General features: G+C 40.8%; 1 protein-coding gene across 1 annotated transcript in view; it reads right to left on the reverse strand.

Annotated features, from left to right (window-relative positions):
- Window positions 1-53: 53 nt before the first annotated feature.
- LOC116063951 (myosin-1B-like) overlaps window positions 54-15,128 on the reverse strand; it is a 26,141-nt gene continuing 11,066 nt past the window's right edge. The window contains exons 23-40 of the mRNA XM_035996447.1: window positions 11,833-12,009; window positions 10,915-11,060; window positions 10,522-10,612; window positions 10,050-10,439; window positions 9,683-9,809; window positions 9,478-9,596; window positions 8,822-9,018; window positions 8,569-8,752; window positions 5,166-5,331; window positions 4,960-5,084; window positions 3,261-3,569; window positions 2,979-3,182; window positions 2,211-2,336; window positions 1,961-2,131; window positions 1,655-1,759; window positions 839-934; window positions 623-754; window positions 54-551 (exon numbers count right to left, since the gene is read on the reverse strand). Coding sequence (XP_035852340.1) covers window positions 531-551; window positions 623-754; window positions 839-934; window positions 1,655-1,759; window positions 1,961-2,131; window positions 2,211-2,336; window positions 2,979-3,182; window positions 3,261-3,569; window positions 4,960-5,084; window positions 5,166-5,331; window positions 8,569-8,752; window positions 8,822-9,018; window positions 9,478-9,596; window positions 9,683-9,809; window positions 10,050-10,439; window positions 10,522-10,612; window positions 10,915-11,060; window positions 11,833-12,009 — 2,886 coding nt within the window. The 3' untranslated portion in view covers window positions 54-530. The remainder of the gene's footprint in view (window positions 552-622; window positions 755-838; window positions 935-1,654; window positions 1,760-1,960; window positions 2,132-2,210; window positions 2,337-2,978; window positions 3,183-3,260; window positions 3,570-4,959; window positions 5,085-5,165; window positions 5,332-8,568; window positions 8,753-8,821; window positions 9,019-9,477; window positions 9,597-9,682; window positions 9,810-10,049; window positions 10,440-10,521; window positions 10,613-10,914; window positions 11,061-11,832; window positions 12,010-15,128) is intronic.

Raw genomic sequence — 15,128 nt, forward strand, 5'->3', positions numbered from 1 at the left:
CGGGCAACACAGATTTTGATAATGAACAACTAAACACGTTACACACTGGGCCTTTAAACTTTCTCTGAAGAGCTGAAAACATCAGATCCTTGTGGAGTGATGAGGAGACTGTATTCTTCCTCACATTAATACGTGATACAAACAGAAATGTCATATTTATATCAAGTTTTCCACATCTTTTTGATTACATAATTTCATGCGTCCTCTTCTTCGGCAACAATTTATGGCACCAACTGTTCATTTCAGCTCCTAAGACAGCTCCTAGACTCAGCTCCTAATATTAGCTTAACAGCAGTGGATGGAAACATACATTAATTTGCATTTTATTACATTTTATTATAACCCGTGCTGAAAGTCAGTGAGTGGGTGTTGTTGATAGACACAAAAACATAGGGAAATGGGGTCCAGGTTGAAAAACACAGTAGTTACCCTTTAAATTAAGAAGCCAACACATATTTGGTTATGAACATGTTATACTATCTCAACTTCAGAGACACAGCAGACTCCATCGTCGCCATGGCAGCCACAGACTATTCTCCACTGTCTTTCGCCTGGTAAATGATAAAAATAGATAATTAATATTAATAACATACAGTATGTTGCCAGAAGCTGAGTGACTCACCTTTCCCATGTCACGACTCTTGACTTTGATCTTATTGATCTGGGACTCAGCGATGTCGGCGCGATCTTCGGCCTCCTCCAGCTCGTGCTGCACCTTCCTCAGCTTCATCTGGAGAGTGTTGGCCTGCTCTTCCTACCATAGAAGATACCAAAAAACTGATTCATAATAAAAGCTCCAAACGTTACCTTAAACAATGTTTCAGTCAGAAACACTCACTGCTTCTTCAGCCTGTCTCTTGTACGCTTTGACTTTCAGTTGGAATTTGTCCGCCAGCTCCTGCAACCTCGTCACATTCTTCTTGTCTTCATCAGACTGATATTCAATAACAGGAAACAAATACTTGTAATGTAACCAAGTGCATTTACTCAAGTACTGTATTTAAGTACAAATTCAAGATACTTTACTTGAGTATTTTCATTTGGTGGCACTTTATACTTCCACTCCACTACATCTCAGAGGTAAATATTACTCCACTACATTTGTCTGACAGCTTTAGTTCCTTTTAGATGACAGTTTTTCATCCCCTTCCTGTCCAGTGAAAACCACGTATCTCCAGATGTTTTTATGTTTAATGTTAGTGATAAACTGAAGGATGAAGTGTTCCTTTATGTGTTAAATTCTCGTACTTTTTAAGCTAAAATAAAGTCTTCAAAAAAAGCCTCTTGTATCAGCTAGAAAATGTATCGTCACAAAGCTGAAAACAGGGCTGTTTTCTGACACCATGAACAGTTGACTTTTTAGAGATTACCACAGGACAGCCACGCTACAAACATAGGATGATCTTATAGAATATGATGCATTGCTACCAAACAGGGTATACAGGAGTTAAAATTAGTACAACTTGCACATGAATGCAGCAGTAATATTAATCCAGACACATCATATATAATAGGAAAACCCTGACAGGGAACATTTTACTGTGCAATACATACTTTTACTTTAAGTACACTTTCGTCTTCGCTGATAATATTTACATACTTTCACTTAAGAGGAGTATTTTTACCACTATAAAGGAACAAGGCAGGAGTTTACCTGATAGGTGAGCTCTTTAATCCTGCGCTCGAGTTTGCGAACCCCTTTCACAGCGTCTGAGCCGTGTTTTTGTTCCTCTTCGAGCTCATTCTCGAGCTCTCGCACCTGCAAAAGAGCAGTTTATAATGTTTTGATTAATTGTAAAGATATAATAAGCTCTCGCCTATATGAAATCATCATGCAGGAAATGTTCATAGTTTTTATATGATTACGGGCTTTTAAAAACTCCTTTCATAACGGAACCACACTGATTTATGATGAATTAATCAAGCAGGGTTCTTCGTTGATTATACTACAATACGTTACCCTTGCTTCCAGTTTTTGGAGTTGCTTCTTCCCGCCCTGCATGGCCAGGTTCTCGGTCTCGTCCAGACGCTGCTGCAGGTCTTTCACCGTCACCTCCAGGTTCTTCTTCATCCTCTCCAGGTGAGCACTGGTGTCCTGCTCTTTCTTCAGCTCCTCGGCCATCATGGCTGCCTAAAAAATGTAGTTAGGATATAGTGATTAGATTACTGTTTTTAGGCAGGTGAGAATTAAGCAAACTCTAAACACGTACATCAGTGATGGCCTTCTTAGCTTTCTCCTCAGCGTTCCTGGATGCTTGGACACTGTCGTCCATCTCACCCTGAATGTGACAAAGATCAGCCTCCAACTTCTTCCGACTGTTTAGCAGGGTGGTGTTCTGTAAGGAATGTTATTATATGATGACATAATGTTAAAATAAGTCTTAAATGTACAACAAATGCTTTTTTTCCATATAATAGCAGTACATTGATGCCAAATAAACCTTACAATATCTTGGTACGATTAGTGTAAGAAAGGCCATGGATTCGTATGAGACGTTCTTCTTTTTGCTCAGACAGTTTGGACACTTAACACCTGTCTGGCTGAATGCACCACTCGCTGCTCTATGACTAAATATGTTGTAGAATATCCACCAAAATCATCTTAAAGAGCACATATTATGCTTTTTTTCTTTCTGTCTTTTAGCGTGTTAGTAGTTTTACGTGTTAGTAGCGTGTTAGTAGTTTTACGTTTATGTAATAGATGTATGAAGTTTAAAAAAACACATTTCACTCCAAGTGGAGCTTTCTCTCTCACAGACAGCACTTTTTCCCAACTGCCTGAAAACGCCTCGCCCACATTCCTGTTTGTAACTAATGATTAACTTTGCTCTATGTAATTTATTTTGTTTTGTGGATATGATTTGCAAGTAAATGAATATAATGTCAAAAAAAGAAGAAGAATGGATCGAGCTGTACCATACAGTGAAAATGAGGCATAAGAGGCTCAAATTGCTGATACAATCCACGTAGTTTTGAACCTGTGAGTGAAGCAGCTGCACCCTCTCGCTGGCGTCCAGCAGCTCCTGCTCCACCAGCTTGCGGCTCCTCTCGGTTTGCTCCACAGCCGCTCTGACCTCCTCCATCTCAGCCTGCATGAGGTTACTCCTGCGCTCAGACATGGCCACCTGCTCCTTCATGTCCTCGTTGTTTCTTAAAGCGTCATCGAGGTGAATCTGTACTTCCTGTACGGCAGAATGAAAACTGTCTTGCTACTGTGCGTGTTAACATAGGAAACAATCAGTCTTCTACACAAGTCTCACCTTGAGCTGGACTTGTATGTTCCTCAGTTGTTTCTGACACTCGGCCGCCTGCCTGTTAGCATGACTCAGCTGGATCTCCATCTCGTTCAGATCCCCCTCCATCATCTTCTTCACTCTCAGCGCGTCGTTCCTGCTCCGGACCTCGGCATCCAAGTTACTCTGCATGGTGTCGATGACTCGTTGGCTGTTTCTCTTCAGCTGTTCCACCTCTTCGTCCTTCTCCGCTATCTTCTTGTCCACCTCGGACTTCACCTGGTTCAGCTCCAGCTGGACTCGTAGGATCCTGGATTCATTGTGCTCCAGGGAGGCCTGAGTCCAGATGTGACACGCAGTAATATAGACCAGAAAGGTATGTTTGTTCAAAAAGGTTGGAATCAGTTGTTACATTGTTTTTTTTAAAGATTTTTCTTTTGGCCTTTTAGGCCTTTATTAGGACATCTTAGACATGAAACGGGGGAGGGCAATGGCATGCAGCACAGGGCCGTAGGTCGGAATTGATTCCACAGCCGCTGCAGCGAGGACTAAGCCTCTGTACATGGGGCTCACGCTCTACCAGGTGAGCTACCCATGCGCTAGTCTATATCCTTCACGTTCCACTTCCAGGATTGCTCCGGTGCTGCAGGAAAATTCCACCAGATGCATGTATTTTCCGTTTTCTTCTGCTTTCTTTGTGTTGGAATTTTAAATTCGGTGGATTTATGAGGACTATTGTTGACTGCTCCTCAGATCTCTGCATGGTAAATTGAGACAGCTAGCTAGACTATCTGTCCAATCTGAGTTTTCTCTCGCATGACTATTTTGCAGCGGCCCTGTGTGGAGTTTAGCACCGCCTATGAAGATTCTGATTGGTTAAAGCAAATGCCATTAAACCAGAGCACGTTTTTCTCCCATCCCGAATGCTATGTGGAGTAGCCAGAGATAATAAAAACACCATAATTCAGAAACCAAATGTTTTATTTACATTTAAAATAGTTTTGGCCCCAAAAGAAGAATTAAATGATTAAAACGTCTGTTTAGTCGATGTCCTCACAGTGTTGCATGACAGGACAGAGAATACTGTTGCAACTTGGATTTTAAATTTGTTTTCCAATCCAGAAAAGCATAAGTGATGCTCGATCATTTTTTAACCACAACGGTGCAACTGGGCTCTAAGTATAGAGTTAGTGCTGCAGTCTACTCACCAGTTAGTGGTTGAAGAGGTTTAAATTTAGATTTTTCAATCCATAGTATGTTTAGCTGATACTCCAACAGTGCTAACCCTATAGACTAACCTTATATTTCTATTGTGAAGTTATAGCTTTACTAAAGCAACATGTTGCCTGTTAATTCCAGCTTGTTATAGGCTGCATTATTATGCACTTGATACTGAAACAGGAACCTGTTCCTATTTAGCGAACAGTTTCTTTTACCAATGACTGCTGGTTTCTTCTATTCTTATTCAACTGTTGCTCAGAGTGATCTTTGTCTCTTTCTGCCCTTTCAGTTGTCAGTCTGGTTCAACCATTAAACAGAGTTTTGTTCTCAAACCCTTCATACAAAATAACATCTATTTGTAAAGAGGACTTTCTACATCATAAAAGCATCAAAGACATATCACAGATATAGATTAATCCTCTCAGACATCTGACTGGACCCAATCAAGCTGTTGTAGCAGGAGATCACAAACCTTTCAACAGTAGTTTATATATGATTTATTCACCTCTGCTTCCTCCAGAGCGGTCTGGGCCTCCAGCTTCTCCTGTTCAGCCTGTTTCTTTGATTTCTCCAGCTCATGGATGGATTTACCCGTCTCTCCCAGCTGCTCAGTCAGATCCATTATTTCCTCTGGAAAAGGAAACGTGATTTCTCATTTTTCTGCATTTAAAACATGGGTTATGTCACAGCATTGGGAAGGCGCTGACGTACGTTGCAGGTTTTTGTTTTCCCGTTTGAGGGTCTCGAGTTGCTCCAGGCATTCTTCCAAGGCATTCTTCATTTTGAAGTTCTCGGTGCCCAAACAACGCACCTCTTTTACAGCCGACTCCAGCTCCGCCTGACCCTCCTCGTGTTTCTGCTTCCACTCAGCCACAACCTACAGGAAGACATATTACTAGGGCTGGGTCTCGTCAATGAGTTCCCAAATCGATTTGATTCTAATTCACAAGGTCCTAATTCCATTACATTCCCTGATTCTATTTCAATTAGGTTAGGGAAATCTAAGTTACAATACCAATTTTGTTTGGATTTAAAAGAGATTCTACGTATGCTGTAAATTGTACAGAAAAGAAGCAACCCTCAAATAGGTTTCATAATGCACCAGGTTAATGTACATTAAGAGTTGACTCCAAACAAAGATCGATTTTAAAGGTATATTAACTAGGGATTGACCCATACTGGTTTTTCAAGGACGATACCGATACCGATTATTAGTAGTTGATGAAACTGATATTAGGAACCGATATGCATTTACAGTGAAAATGAAAATCTTTAACTCAACATTAAGATTTCAGAATGTTACAAACTCCAACACAAAACTTTGTTTAAATGCTTTAAAGTGCTCATATTATGCTTTTTGGCTTTTTCCCTTTCCTTTATTGTGTTATATATGTTTTTTGTGCATGTTATAGGTTTACAAAGTGGAAAAAGTCCAAAGTCCACCCCAAAGGGACTTACCATCTCCAACAGAAAACACTGTTCACAAACTGCTCCAAACAGCTCTATTGTAGTCCAGCCTTTACTTCTGTGACAAACGTGCGTCACTTTGTAACACATGTTATGATGCTCGCCTAGCTGCTAGCGTGGCACGCCCTCATACTCTGAATCAGAACAGCTGATTTGAGTTGGTTCAATCAACTCGGAGTAGGTTGACTCAGAGCTAAGCAAGTGCACCACCACAATAAAAAGGCAGCATGAATGGAGCCATGATATACATTCACCATGGTAACAACCACAAACAAACTGGTTGGCGGAAATACTCATGCGCACATACAGCGAGTTTGAACATATATTTCGTTAAAAAAGCAACACAGCGGCTGCTGTAAAAGAGAGAGAATTGGTGTGGGAGAAATTGCTGCTCGAGTCAATGCGTAAGCAGTGTATTAATTTCATATGTAATCACAGGTAACCTCTAATATTACTGGTGAAAACTGGAATGGTATTACACCTATTTCATTTAGGTGCAATCCTGCAGGCGAAAAAGTAAGATACTAATCCCATTCTGAGCCTGCAGCACCATGATTATTAACATAAATATAATTTATAATCATTTAATTCTTTTTAATGGCTCTCACTGGTTTGTGTCCAGGGAACACTACAAACACATTTAAAAAAAACGTTTCAGAGCGAGGCACACTTTTCTGACTGCTCTGCATACAGTGGCTTTACTAATATGATCCGCATCACCAATGTTGTAAAGAAAACTGCCGTTTGCAAAAAAAGGAGGCAGCATGTGAATGTGCCCATAGATATATATAAAGGCCTTTATATATATCTATGAATGTGCCGGCCAGTAGTTATCTTTCCATGAATCTGGGGGGCGGAGCTTATGAAGGGGGGGTTGTATTTCTTTGGCAGTTGAGTTCAAATATCAACAATCCTGGCGCAGAACAGAGATGGGAAGTACAAATACTTCGTTACTGTACTCAAGTAGATTTTTCAGATATTTTTACTTTACTATTTATTTTTGTGGCGACTTTTTACTTTTACTCCTTACATTTAAACACAAATATCGGTACTTTCTACTCCTTACATTTTAGAAAATGGGCTCGTTACTTTAGTTTTGTTCAAAAGGTCGTCTATCAGGAGTGATTCTGATTGTGAGTGCATGTCTGAAAATAGCGCGGACACGCGCCTCACACCGCGAGCGGGCGCGCGCGCCACACGGAAAAAAAAGTGAGAGAAAAGAAGAAGAGACTAGCTGTCCGGAGGATAATCAGTTGAGATCGTGTGTGTGCGTCCTTGAGAACTGTAAGTCGTATAACTTATGTTGTCAGTTCATTTAAGCCTGTTGTTGTATTGGTCTATAGTTCTTGCAAATTTAGTTAAGTTATCTAGTGATTTTGTTGTTTGTGTTCACCTGTTACCTAGGTTGCACGTTGCTTGATCTTAATAAAGCATCAAAAGAGAGAAGTTGTCTCCTTCCGTGTTTTAACAGACACACCTGGGGCGAAGTTGGAAACCAGAATCAGCTTTAAATACAGTCCTAATCTAGTCCTCACTAACAAGTTTCAAATAATTTCAGTGGCGTTACCGTTATTATGTTTCGCGTCATCAATACCGAATTAATATATGTTGTACTTGACGCACCACTACAAGACGACTCGACAGATTTAGCGGCATTAATTTGCGGCAAATCATTGCTTCTTGATGGTGGTAACGTTAGCACATAGTAGTATGGATGACGACATGATTGAAAATGAAGAAAAGAGAGATCCCAGAGATTCGGCAGACAAGCAGCAAGACATTCCCAATCATCCTTGGCCTTATCTGAGAGAGATGTTTAGATTCAAGAATTCACGAATGTGCTGCACTCTTAAAGTATGGGGAACTTCTTAATTAATGACTGTTTAGTAATTCATATTTAATCCTTTATTTTCTTTCCAGAAGCCATATTTGAGCACACACACATACATGTAGATTCCTTTGAATGTTAAGGGGAATATTAAAACGAGAAACTGGATTTGTGAATTCTCACAGAATCGCAATTTAATTCTTATCTTGCTTAGTCAGAATCTTATTAACCTGGAGTCCTAGTCTCTGTTACAATAATCATATAGCCTATGTGATGTTTTAGGCCTATTGGAAGACATCCATTTAAAATTTAGGCAATGGCATATAAAGAGCCTTATTTTCCATGTCCACTGAAGTTTCTCATCTTGCACTCTAGTAACATTAGTGTGGTCCAGGTAGCTTTGCATAAAAAATGGTTGTCATTCGCAAGGCTACTTTTACTTTTATACTTTAAGTAAATTTCCAACCTGTACTTTGTTACTTTTACTTGAGTAAAGAAGTTATCTGTACTTCTGCTTGAGTATGGGAAGTGAGTACTTTTGCTATCTCTGGCGCAGAATCACTTACTGCACCTTTAATTGGAGAATTAATTGGAGATTATTTTAACCCAGCCCTACGTATATTTACAATATTCAAAACAAACTACAATTACTATTTTTGTTAAACGTGCGCTTTACATTAATGTTGAACATTATCATGACTTTGATTTGTAGCCTCCAGGTCGTCCGAGGGTTTCATTATATTCTACCAATTGAGCATCCCAGTTATCAATCACAATTGCATTTAAATGACATTTTAGGAGATTTCGCAAGATCAAAACCTTATCAAAGTTTCTCTGCTTCTTGTCCAGTGCGCCAGCAGCAGCATTGGACCTCTCGACATCCATCATTAAGTCATCCACCTCTCCTTGCAGCCGCTGCTTGGTCTTCTCCAGAGAGGAAAACTTGGAGTTGACGGCCTCCGCAGCTTCTTCTGCATCCTGCAGACGCAGCGCCAGCTTCTTCCTGCGGGAGAATGCATCTTATAAGATCTTGTGAGAATATATTTTGAACCGGTGCGGAGATTGTTCTTACTTTGCCTCCTCGAGCTCTTCGGTGCGTTGGATGGCATCCGTCTCATATTTGGTTCTCCACTGAGCTACGTCGCTGTTGGCTTTGGACAGGCAGCGCTGCAGCTCAGCTTTGGCCTCCTGTTCCTCCTCGTACTGCTCTCTCAGCAGCTCGCAGTCATGGCGAGATGACTGCAAACTGTGAGCCAGGGCACTTTTTGCCTTCAAAGAAATAAACAATACGAGGTTGGGCATTGTTTTTGATTTGAGCTATTCGGATTACAATTGTGTTTCTTCCTTATGATTCCATTTCTTTGAGGGGTGGAGAGAAACGGGTCACAAGCTTATTTCACAGATAAGAAGAACATTTTATTTTGATTCTGGTGGTTTACAGTTTTACCAGGCTTTTTTCAATGGAAATTAAAGCCACACTTTGGAGCGGCGCTTACTGTGCTCCGTGGGTGCGCCTGGGTATGGTGGCCGCTATGGAAACTAAAACTTGCGTGCGTTAAATTTGGAACTGATGATCGGATTTCGAAACCAAATTTTCCAAACGATTCTAATAAAAAAAATGATTCCAATGGAATCATAATTTTTGAAACGATTCCAAGTTTGAACCGGTTCTCCTACACATATCTACATCTTTAAACTTCCAAACATTTTACGGTGCTCTTCTCTTACCTTAACCTCCTCCTCATAAAGTCTTTTCAGCTCCTCAATCTGCTGAATGAAAGCTTGCTTTCCCCGAGTCAGCTGTGACATTAGGGATTGTTTTTCTTCAAGCTGGCGAGACATTTCAGCTGGATGATAAGTGGAAAAACCATTAGCGCTGCCTCATCTGTGAGCGTTTGTGACTACTGCTTAGATACAACAAAACAGTTCTCACCGTTTTCTGTCTGCAGCCGAGCTTTCTGACTCAACATGTCGTTTATTAGTCTCTGATGCTCCTCTTCTTTGGTTTTTACCTCGTTCAGTTGATCTTCGAGCGAACGGCACATTTTCTCCAAATTAATCTTGAAATTTGAAAAAGAAAAGATGCACATAAAAATCATCAGTGGTGGTACATTTCCTTAAGTACACATTTGAGTTCCTTGTACTTTACTTGAGTATTCTATTTTATTTTTATTATTTTATTTATATTACATTTGTCTGACAACTTTAGTTACTTTACAATTTGAGAGTTTTAGAATTTAAGGATCTAATCTAAATACTTTTTACCACCTCTGAAATTAATGAAGAATTTGATAACCAACCTTTGCTTTGGCCATGGTTTCCACGTTGCTGGCTGAGTCTTCCATCTCCAGTCTTAACTCGCTCTTCTCCTTCTCCAGTTTCTGCCTGACCCTCTGGATGTTGTCCAGCTGTTCTCCCAGTTCTGCTGCGCTCTCTGCATGTTTCTTGCGCAGAGCAGCAGAGGTGGCGTCGTGCTGCAGCGAACACTCCTCCAGCTCTCGGCGCAGTTTGAGGAACTCAGCTTCCCGTTTCTTGTTGATCTCAGCCTGAGCGGCGGTGGCTCCCCCGGCCTCCTCCAGCCTTTCGCTGATCTCCTCCAGCTCTCTGGACAGATCACACCTCTGCTTCTCCACTTTGGCCCGCGCTGAGCGCTCGGTCTCCATTTCCTCCTCCAGTTCCTCGATTCGGGCCTGCAGAAGAACAATACACCCACTGAAGTAATTCAACTTTGTCATATCCCCTCTAACTAAGGCCACTAATACAATTCTTCACCTGGAGCTCTTTTATTTTCTTCTGCATCTGAACACCAAGAGCTTGTTCATCTTCTATCTTCGTGTGGAGCTGAAACAACTCAAAGTCTTTCCTGTAAAGGGAAGTAAAGCTGGCAGTTTATTCAAATCCATCAGAAACTTTGAAAATGCATCAGCCAGCACAGTGTGAGGCATTGCTGTTGGACTAATGTTATTGGCATTATCAAGAGGAAAGCAGCCTGTAATGCTATATATATATATATATATATATATATATATATATATAGAGAGAGAGAGAGAGAGAGAGAGAGAGAGAGAGAGAGAGAGAGAGAGAGAGAGAGAGAGAGAGAGAGACCACCATACAGATGGATAGTTGATCATTTATTCAGATAAACATTTGTGGGTACCAACTTACTTTTTTAGCTTTTCATCCAGCTGCTGTTTCTCATTCTCCAGATCCATGATGGACTCGTGAGCCAGTTTCAGATCCCCCTCCAGCTTCCTCTTGGCTCTCTCCAGATCCATACGGACCTTCTTCTCTTGTTCCAGTGAGCCATCCAGCTGAAAATCACACATACTGTACTGTCCTTGCATCTGAACAAATATCAATATACAACACATTTTTAGCTTTACCTGCAGTAGATATACAGATGTAAGGTACTTGTACTTTACTTGAGTCTTTTCTTTTCATGCCACTTTCTGCTTCTACTCCACTACGTCTCAGAGGGAAACATTGTACTGTTTTACTGCACTACATTTGTCTGACCGCTTGAGCTACTTTACAAATTAAGAGTTTTTCATACAAAACATGAAAAACTTAGAAAATATGTTTTGTCAAAAATTAGACTACCTGACCGTTTATTCAAGTACAGCTTAAAAACAATTAGTTGATTGACGTACTATTTACTCGTTAAAGTCATTTTTCAAGAAAATAATTTCTGTTTTTCCCTTTTAATAATGTTAATTATTGTAATATATTAGTAATAATGTTGAGGTTTGGACTGTTGGTTGGACAATACAAACATTGCGAAGGTGTCACTTTGGGCTCTGGGTAATTGTGACGTCATTTCTCACTATTTTTAACGTTTTAACAAATCAAACAATCAATGGATTCTAGGGGAAAATAATCAGCAGAATAATCCATAATGAAAACAATCAATAGGTAATAGTTCAAAATGAGCTCCACCTCAACCAACTGCAACAGTAGAATCCTGCGTTTTACATTAATGCATGACTTATAATAATAAATAAAATTGTACTTGTAACAGAGTATTTTCACAGGGTGGTATTAGTACTTTTACTACAGTAAAGGGAATACTTCCTCCTAACTCACCTCATCCACCTGCTGCTCCAGCTTAGTTTTAGCTTTAGTGAGAGTGTTTGTTGTGTCCTCCTCTGACTGCAGGTCGTCCAGAGTTTGCTGATGAGCCTCCTGCAGCTCTCTCTTCTCTTTCGACAGTTTGGTGATGTTTTCATCTTGGCTCATGATTTCTTCAGTCAGGTTTTTCACCTAAAGACGGTAATAAGAAGAACTGCTGTTGCAATTGTGGTAGAACATTTCCAAAAAACAACATTGTGTGGTATGATGAGACTAAGGGAAATATTGCGGCTGTAAGCAGTCCAAAATAGTGCTGCCGCGAAGGGCTAAACACTGAGAGATACACAATGTGATGCGCTCGAGATTGTATTGCAATGATTTTTATTCTTCTTCCACACGTAAAATACACTTAGCACTGCAGTTAACAAATGTAATTGTTACCTGGTGAGTAGAATAATTGCATTAATACAGCATGATGCATGATGCGGTCAACAGAAAGTGTTCGCTCCCAGGCTCACCCCCTCTCTGTCAATGCCCAAAAAACCCAGGTGCACAGGTGAAGCAAACAAATAGATTATCACTTCCGCTCAAACCATGATGAAAACTCCCATCACCTGCCATATCAGTGCACAACACAATAATCAACAAACAACATAAATGAGACCAATAACAACATCCAATATGTGGCTCCTACAGGAAAGCTTAGGGCCCTGACACACCAACCAGACGGGCCGACCGTCGGCAGAAAAGCCAGTCGGACTGATCAGTCGGGTCCCGAGGTCCAAAAAATGCCTCAGAACACACTGAGGCGACGCCGACTTGAGCGTACGCTCTGCGCATGCGCGAAACGTAATACGTCTCCATACCAGCAGGCGGCGCTGCTCTGTATTGTTTCCATTAACAGTCTGATTATTTCCCAGAAAATGAGAACCGGCAGCTGATTGGACGAACGCGTCACGTGGTTCTTTTTTCTCCGGAAATTCACAGCCAGACTGTCATGGCGGCTTGTTCAGAATACGATCTCGTATTGTACTAAAATAGTTCACCGAAACGTGTTTCTGAAAACATTTTAAGCGAGAAATAGGCCGTGCAGTTTCTGAATCTTTCTTCATTTCAGATTGACAAAGGTCAGTTTAAAAGATTTTCGTCAGATTTTGAGCGGCTCATCCGCTCCCCATGTCCCGACTGCCCTGTCTCCGACTGAACATGTCGGGTCGGCCAAAATGAATGCCGACGGCTCCTCGGACGGCTGACGGCACGGGACACACGGAACAGACTCGAGTCACGGACCTCGCCAGACGGCCCGACGCCCGATTATCGGGCTGGTGTGTCTTCTCTCTTACACAGACAACATCAGGTCATTCCTAGGTCACAGGTCAGGGGACGAGAGTATTGGGCCAGTCTCTAATATCCATACCTCTTCATGTATACATACAGTATGTATGTGTCTCTAAAGATTCAGGGAATCATGATACGGGAATGTTTTGTTTCAGGACCGTCTCCTTTTTGAGGTCGGTGGCATACGTGTTTACGGCGCCTACAATATCTTTGTTTTCATTGAAGGTTCAGCTAAACTTAATGCCTTCAGCATGAGTTTAAATACACCTTCAGTAAGACGGGAACTTCAGAGAGTTGGGACGGCATTGGCATATATGCATGTAGATGGCATTATACTGAGTCTAGAATGTTACAGCAGTAGTACAGTAGTAGTAGCAGTTTGTGTTTGTGGTTTCTGATAGGGATGTCCCAATCAGGTTTTTTTGCCCCCGAGTCCGAGTCATTTGATTTTGAGTATCTACCGATACCGAGTCCCGATCCGATACTTCTATAATAAATCAACTTTATAATACCTCCAGACCGCAGACATACTCGCGCTTTCCGCTTCAAGCTGCTTCCGTGTTCTACTTTGCCGGCATTTAACCAATAGCGTCTCTGCAACAAAGTGATGTCATGCCGCACGCGTTGCTGTTTCTGTGTGGAGTCAAAAGGGTCTAATTCTGTGCCACCGCATAACTATAGATGTGTTAAAAAATGAGAATATATATACATATATATCCGAGTCCTGATCGGGAGGTAATGTCCGATTCCGATCGAGTCTGAAACCACGTGATCGGCCCCGATTTCCAATCACGTGATCGGATCTGGACATCCCTAGTTTCTGATAATGTTTGAGTATTCGGAGTTTAAGAGTGATCTACCTGCTGCAATGTTTTGGTAAGATAAATGTACGATGGCCGACAGGGGCAAACGCCCTGCAACACATGCAAATACACAAAACACAAGCAAATTAAGAAAACATCTTCATTAATTTGACAACACGTGCAGCATTTAGCAAACGTGCTACAAATACGCACAACACAACCCATTACATAAACGCGCCGCAAATACAGAAACGATGCAAAATGAAAAGCACACAAACCCCAAAAACAAATGCAACAGAAAAACGCTGCATCCAGTTTACACAACAGAAGGCGAGGTTATGTTATGAGAGAGTGGATCATTTGTTTTGCTATTTTTTTAATTAGAAGTGTTCTACTTTTCAGTAACATATATGGGCTAAGTAGTGTTAGCTAGCAAGCTCTTGTAGAAATAATTTTGCATCGTTTCTATATTTGCAGCGCGTTTTTGTATTTGGTTGTGTTGTGTGTTTTTGCAGCGTGTTTGGTAAATGCTGCTCAAGTGTTGTCAAATTACTGAAGAGATTATCTTAATTTGCATGTGTTTTGTCTATTTGCATGTGTTTGTTTTTAGTTGCAGTGCGTTTGCCCCTGTCGGCCACCGTATTAATTACATCCTGAGTTTATTTTGAAAGAGAAAGTACTAAATGTTATTCCTCACTTGATTTGTTGCATGGTGTAAACTACCAGTAAATACAGGAGATGTAAAGTTAACCTGAATGCATGAGACACTTTCAGTTTGAAAGGAGACCAAATGAATGTGCCATTACAGTATTATAATGTTTATTTTTATAGTGCTGGTCTTATCTTTGTATACATACACTTTGCAGTTATTGGAAAATGGGGGAGATGTCATACAGTATATGCATGTAGATGGCAATATACTGAGTCTATGATGTTACAGCAGTTGTTACGACAGTGTTACACTTTACGACAGACCCTACATCGTGCTCATGACTACAAGTTGCCGCTTGTTTCCTGTTGACTGTTTGCCAGCAAAATAAAGCTGAGTTATAAAAGAATATACCCGACCCTCAATCATTCTATAGGCATGACACAATAAAACATCGTGGTAAAACTGTACTGCCTGCCTAAATTCTCTCATCAATTGAGATTCCATTAAATGCTCCTGTG

Source organism: Sander lucioperca, chromosome 21, assembly GCF_008315115.2.
Source record: "Sander lucioperca isolate FBNREF2018 chromosome 21, SLUC_FBN_1.2, whole genome shotgun sequence".
Lineage (NCBI taxonomy): Eukaryota > Metazoa > Chordata > Actinopteri > Perciformes > Percidae > Sander > Sander lucioperca.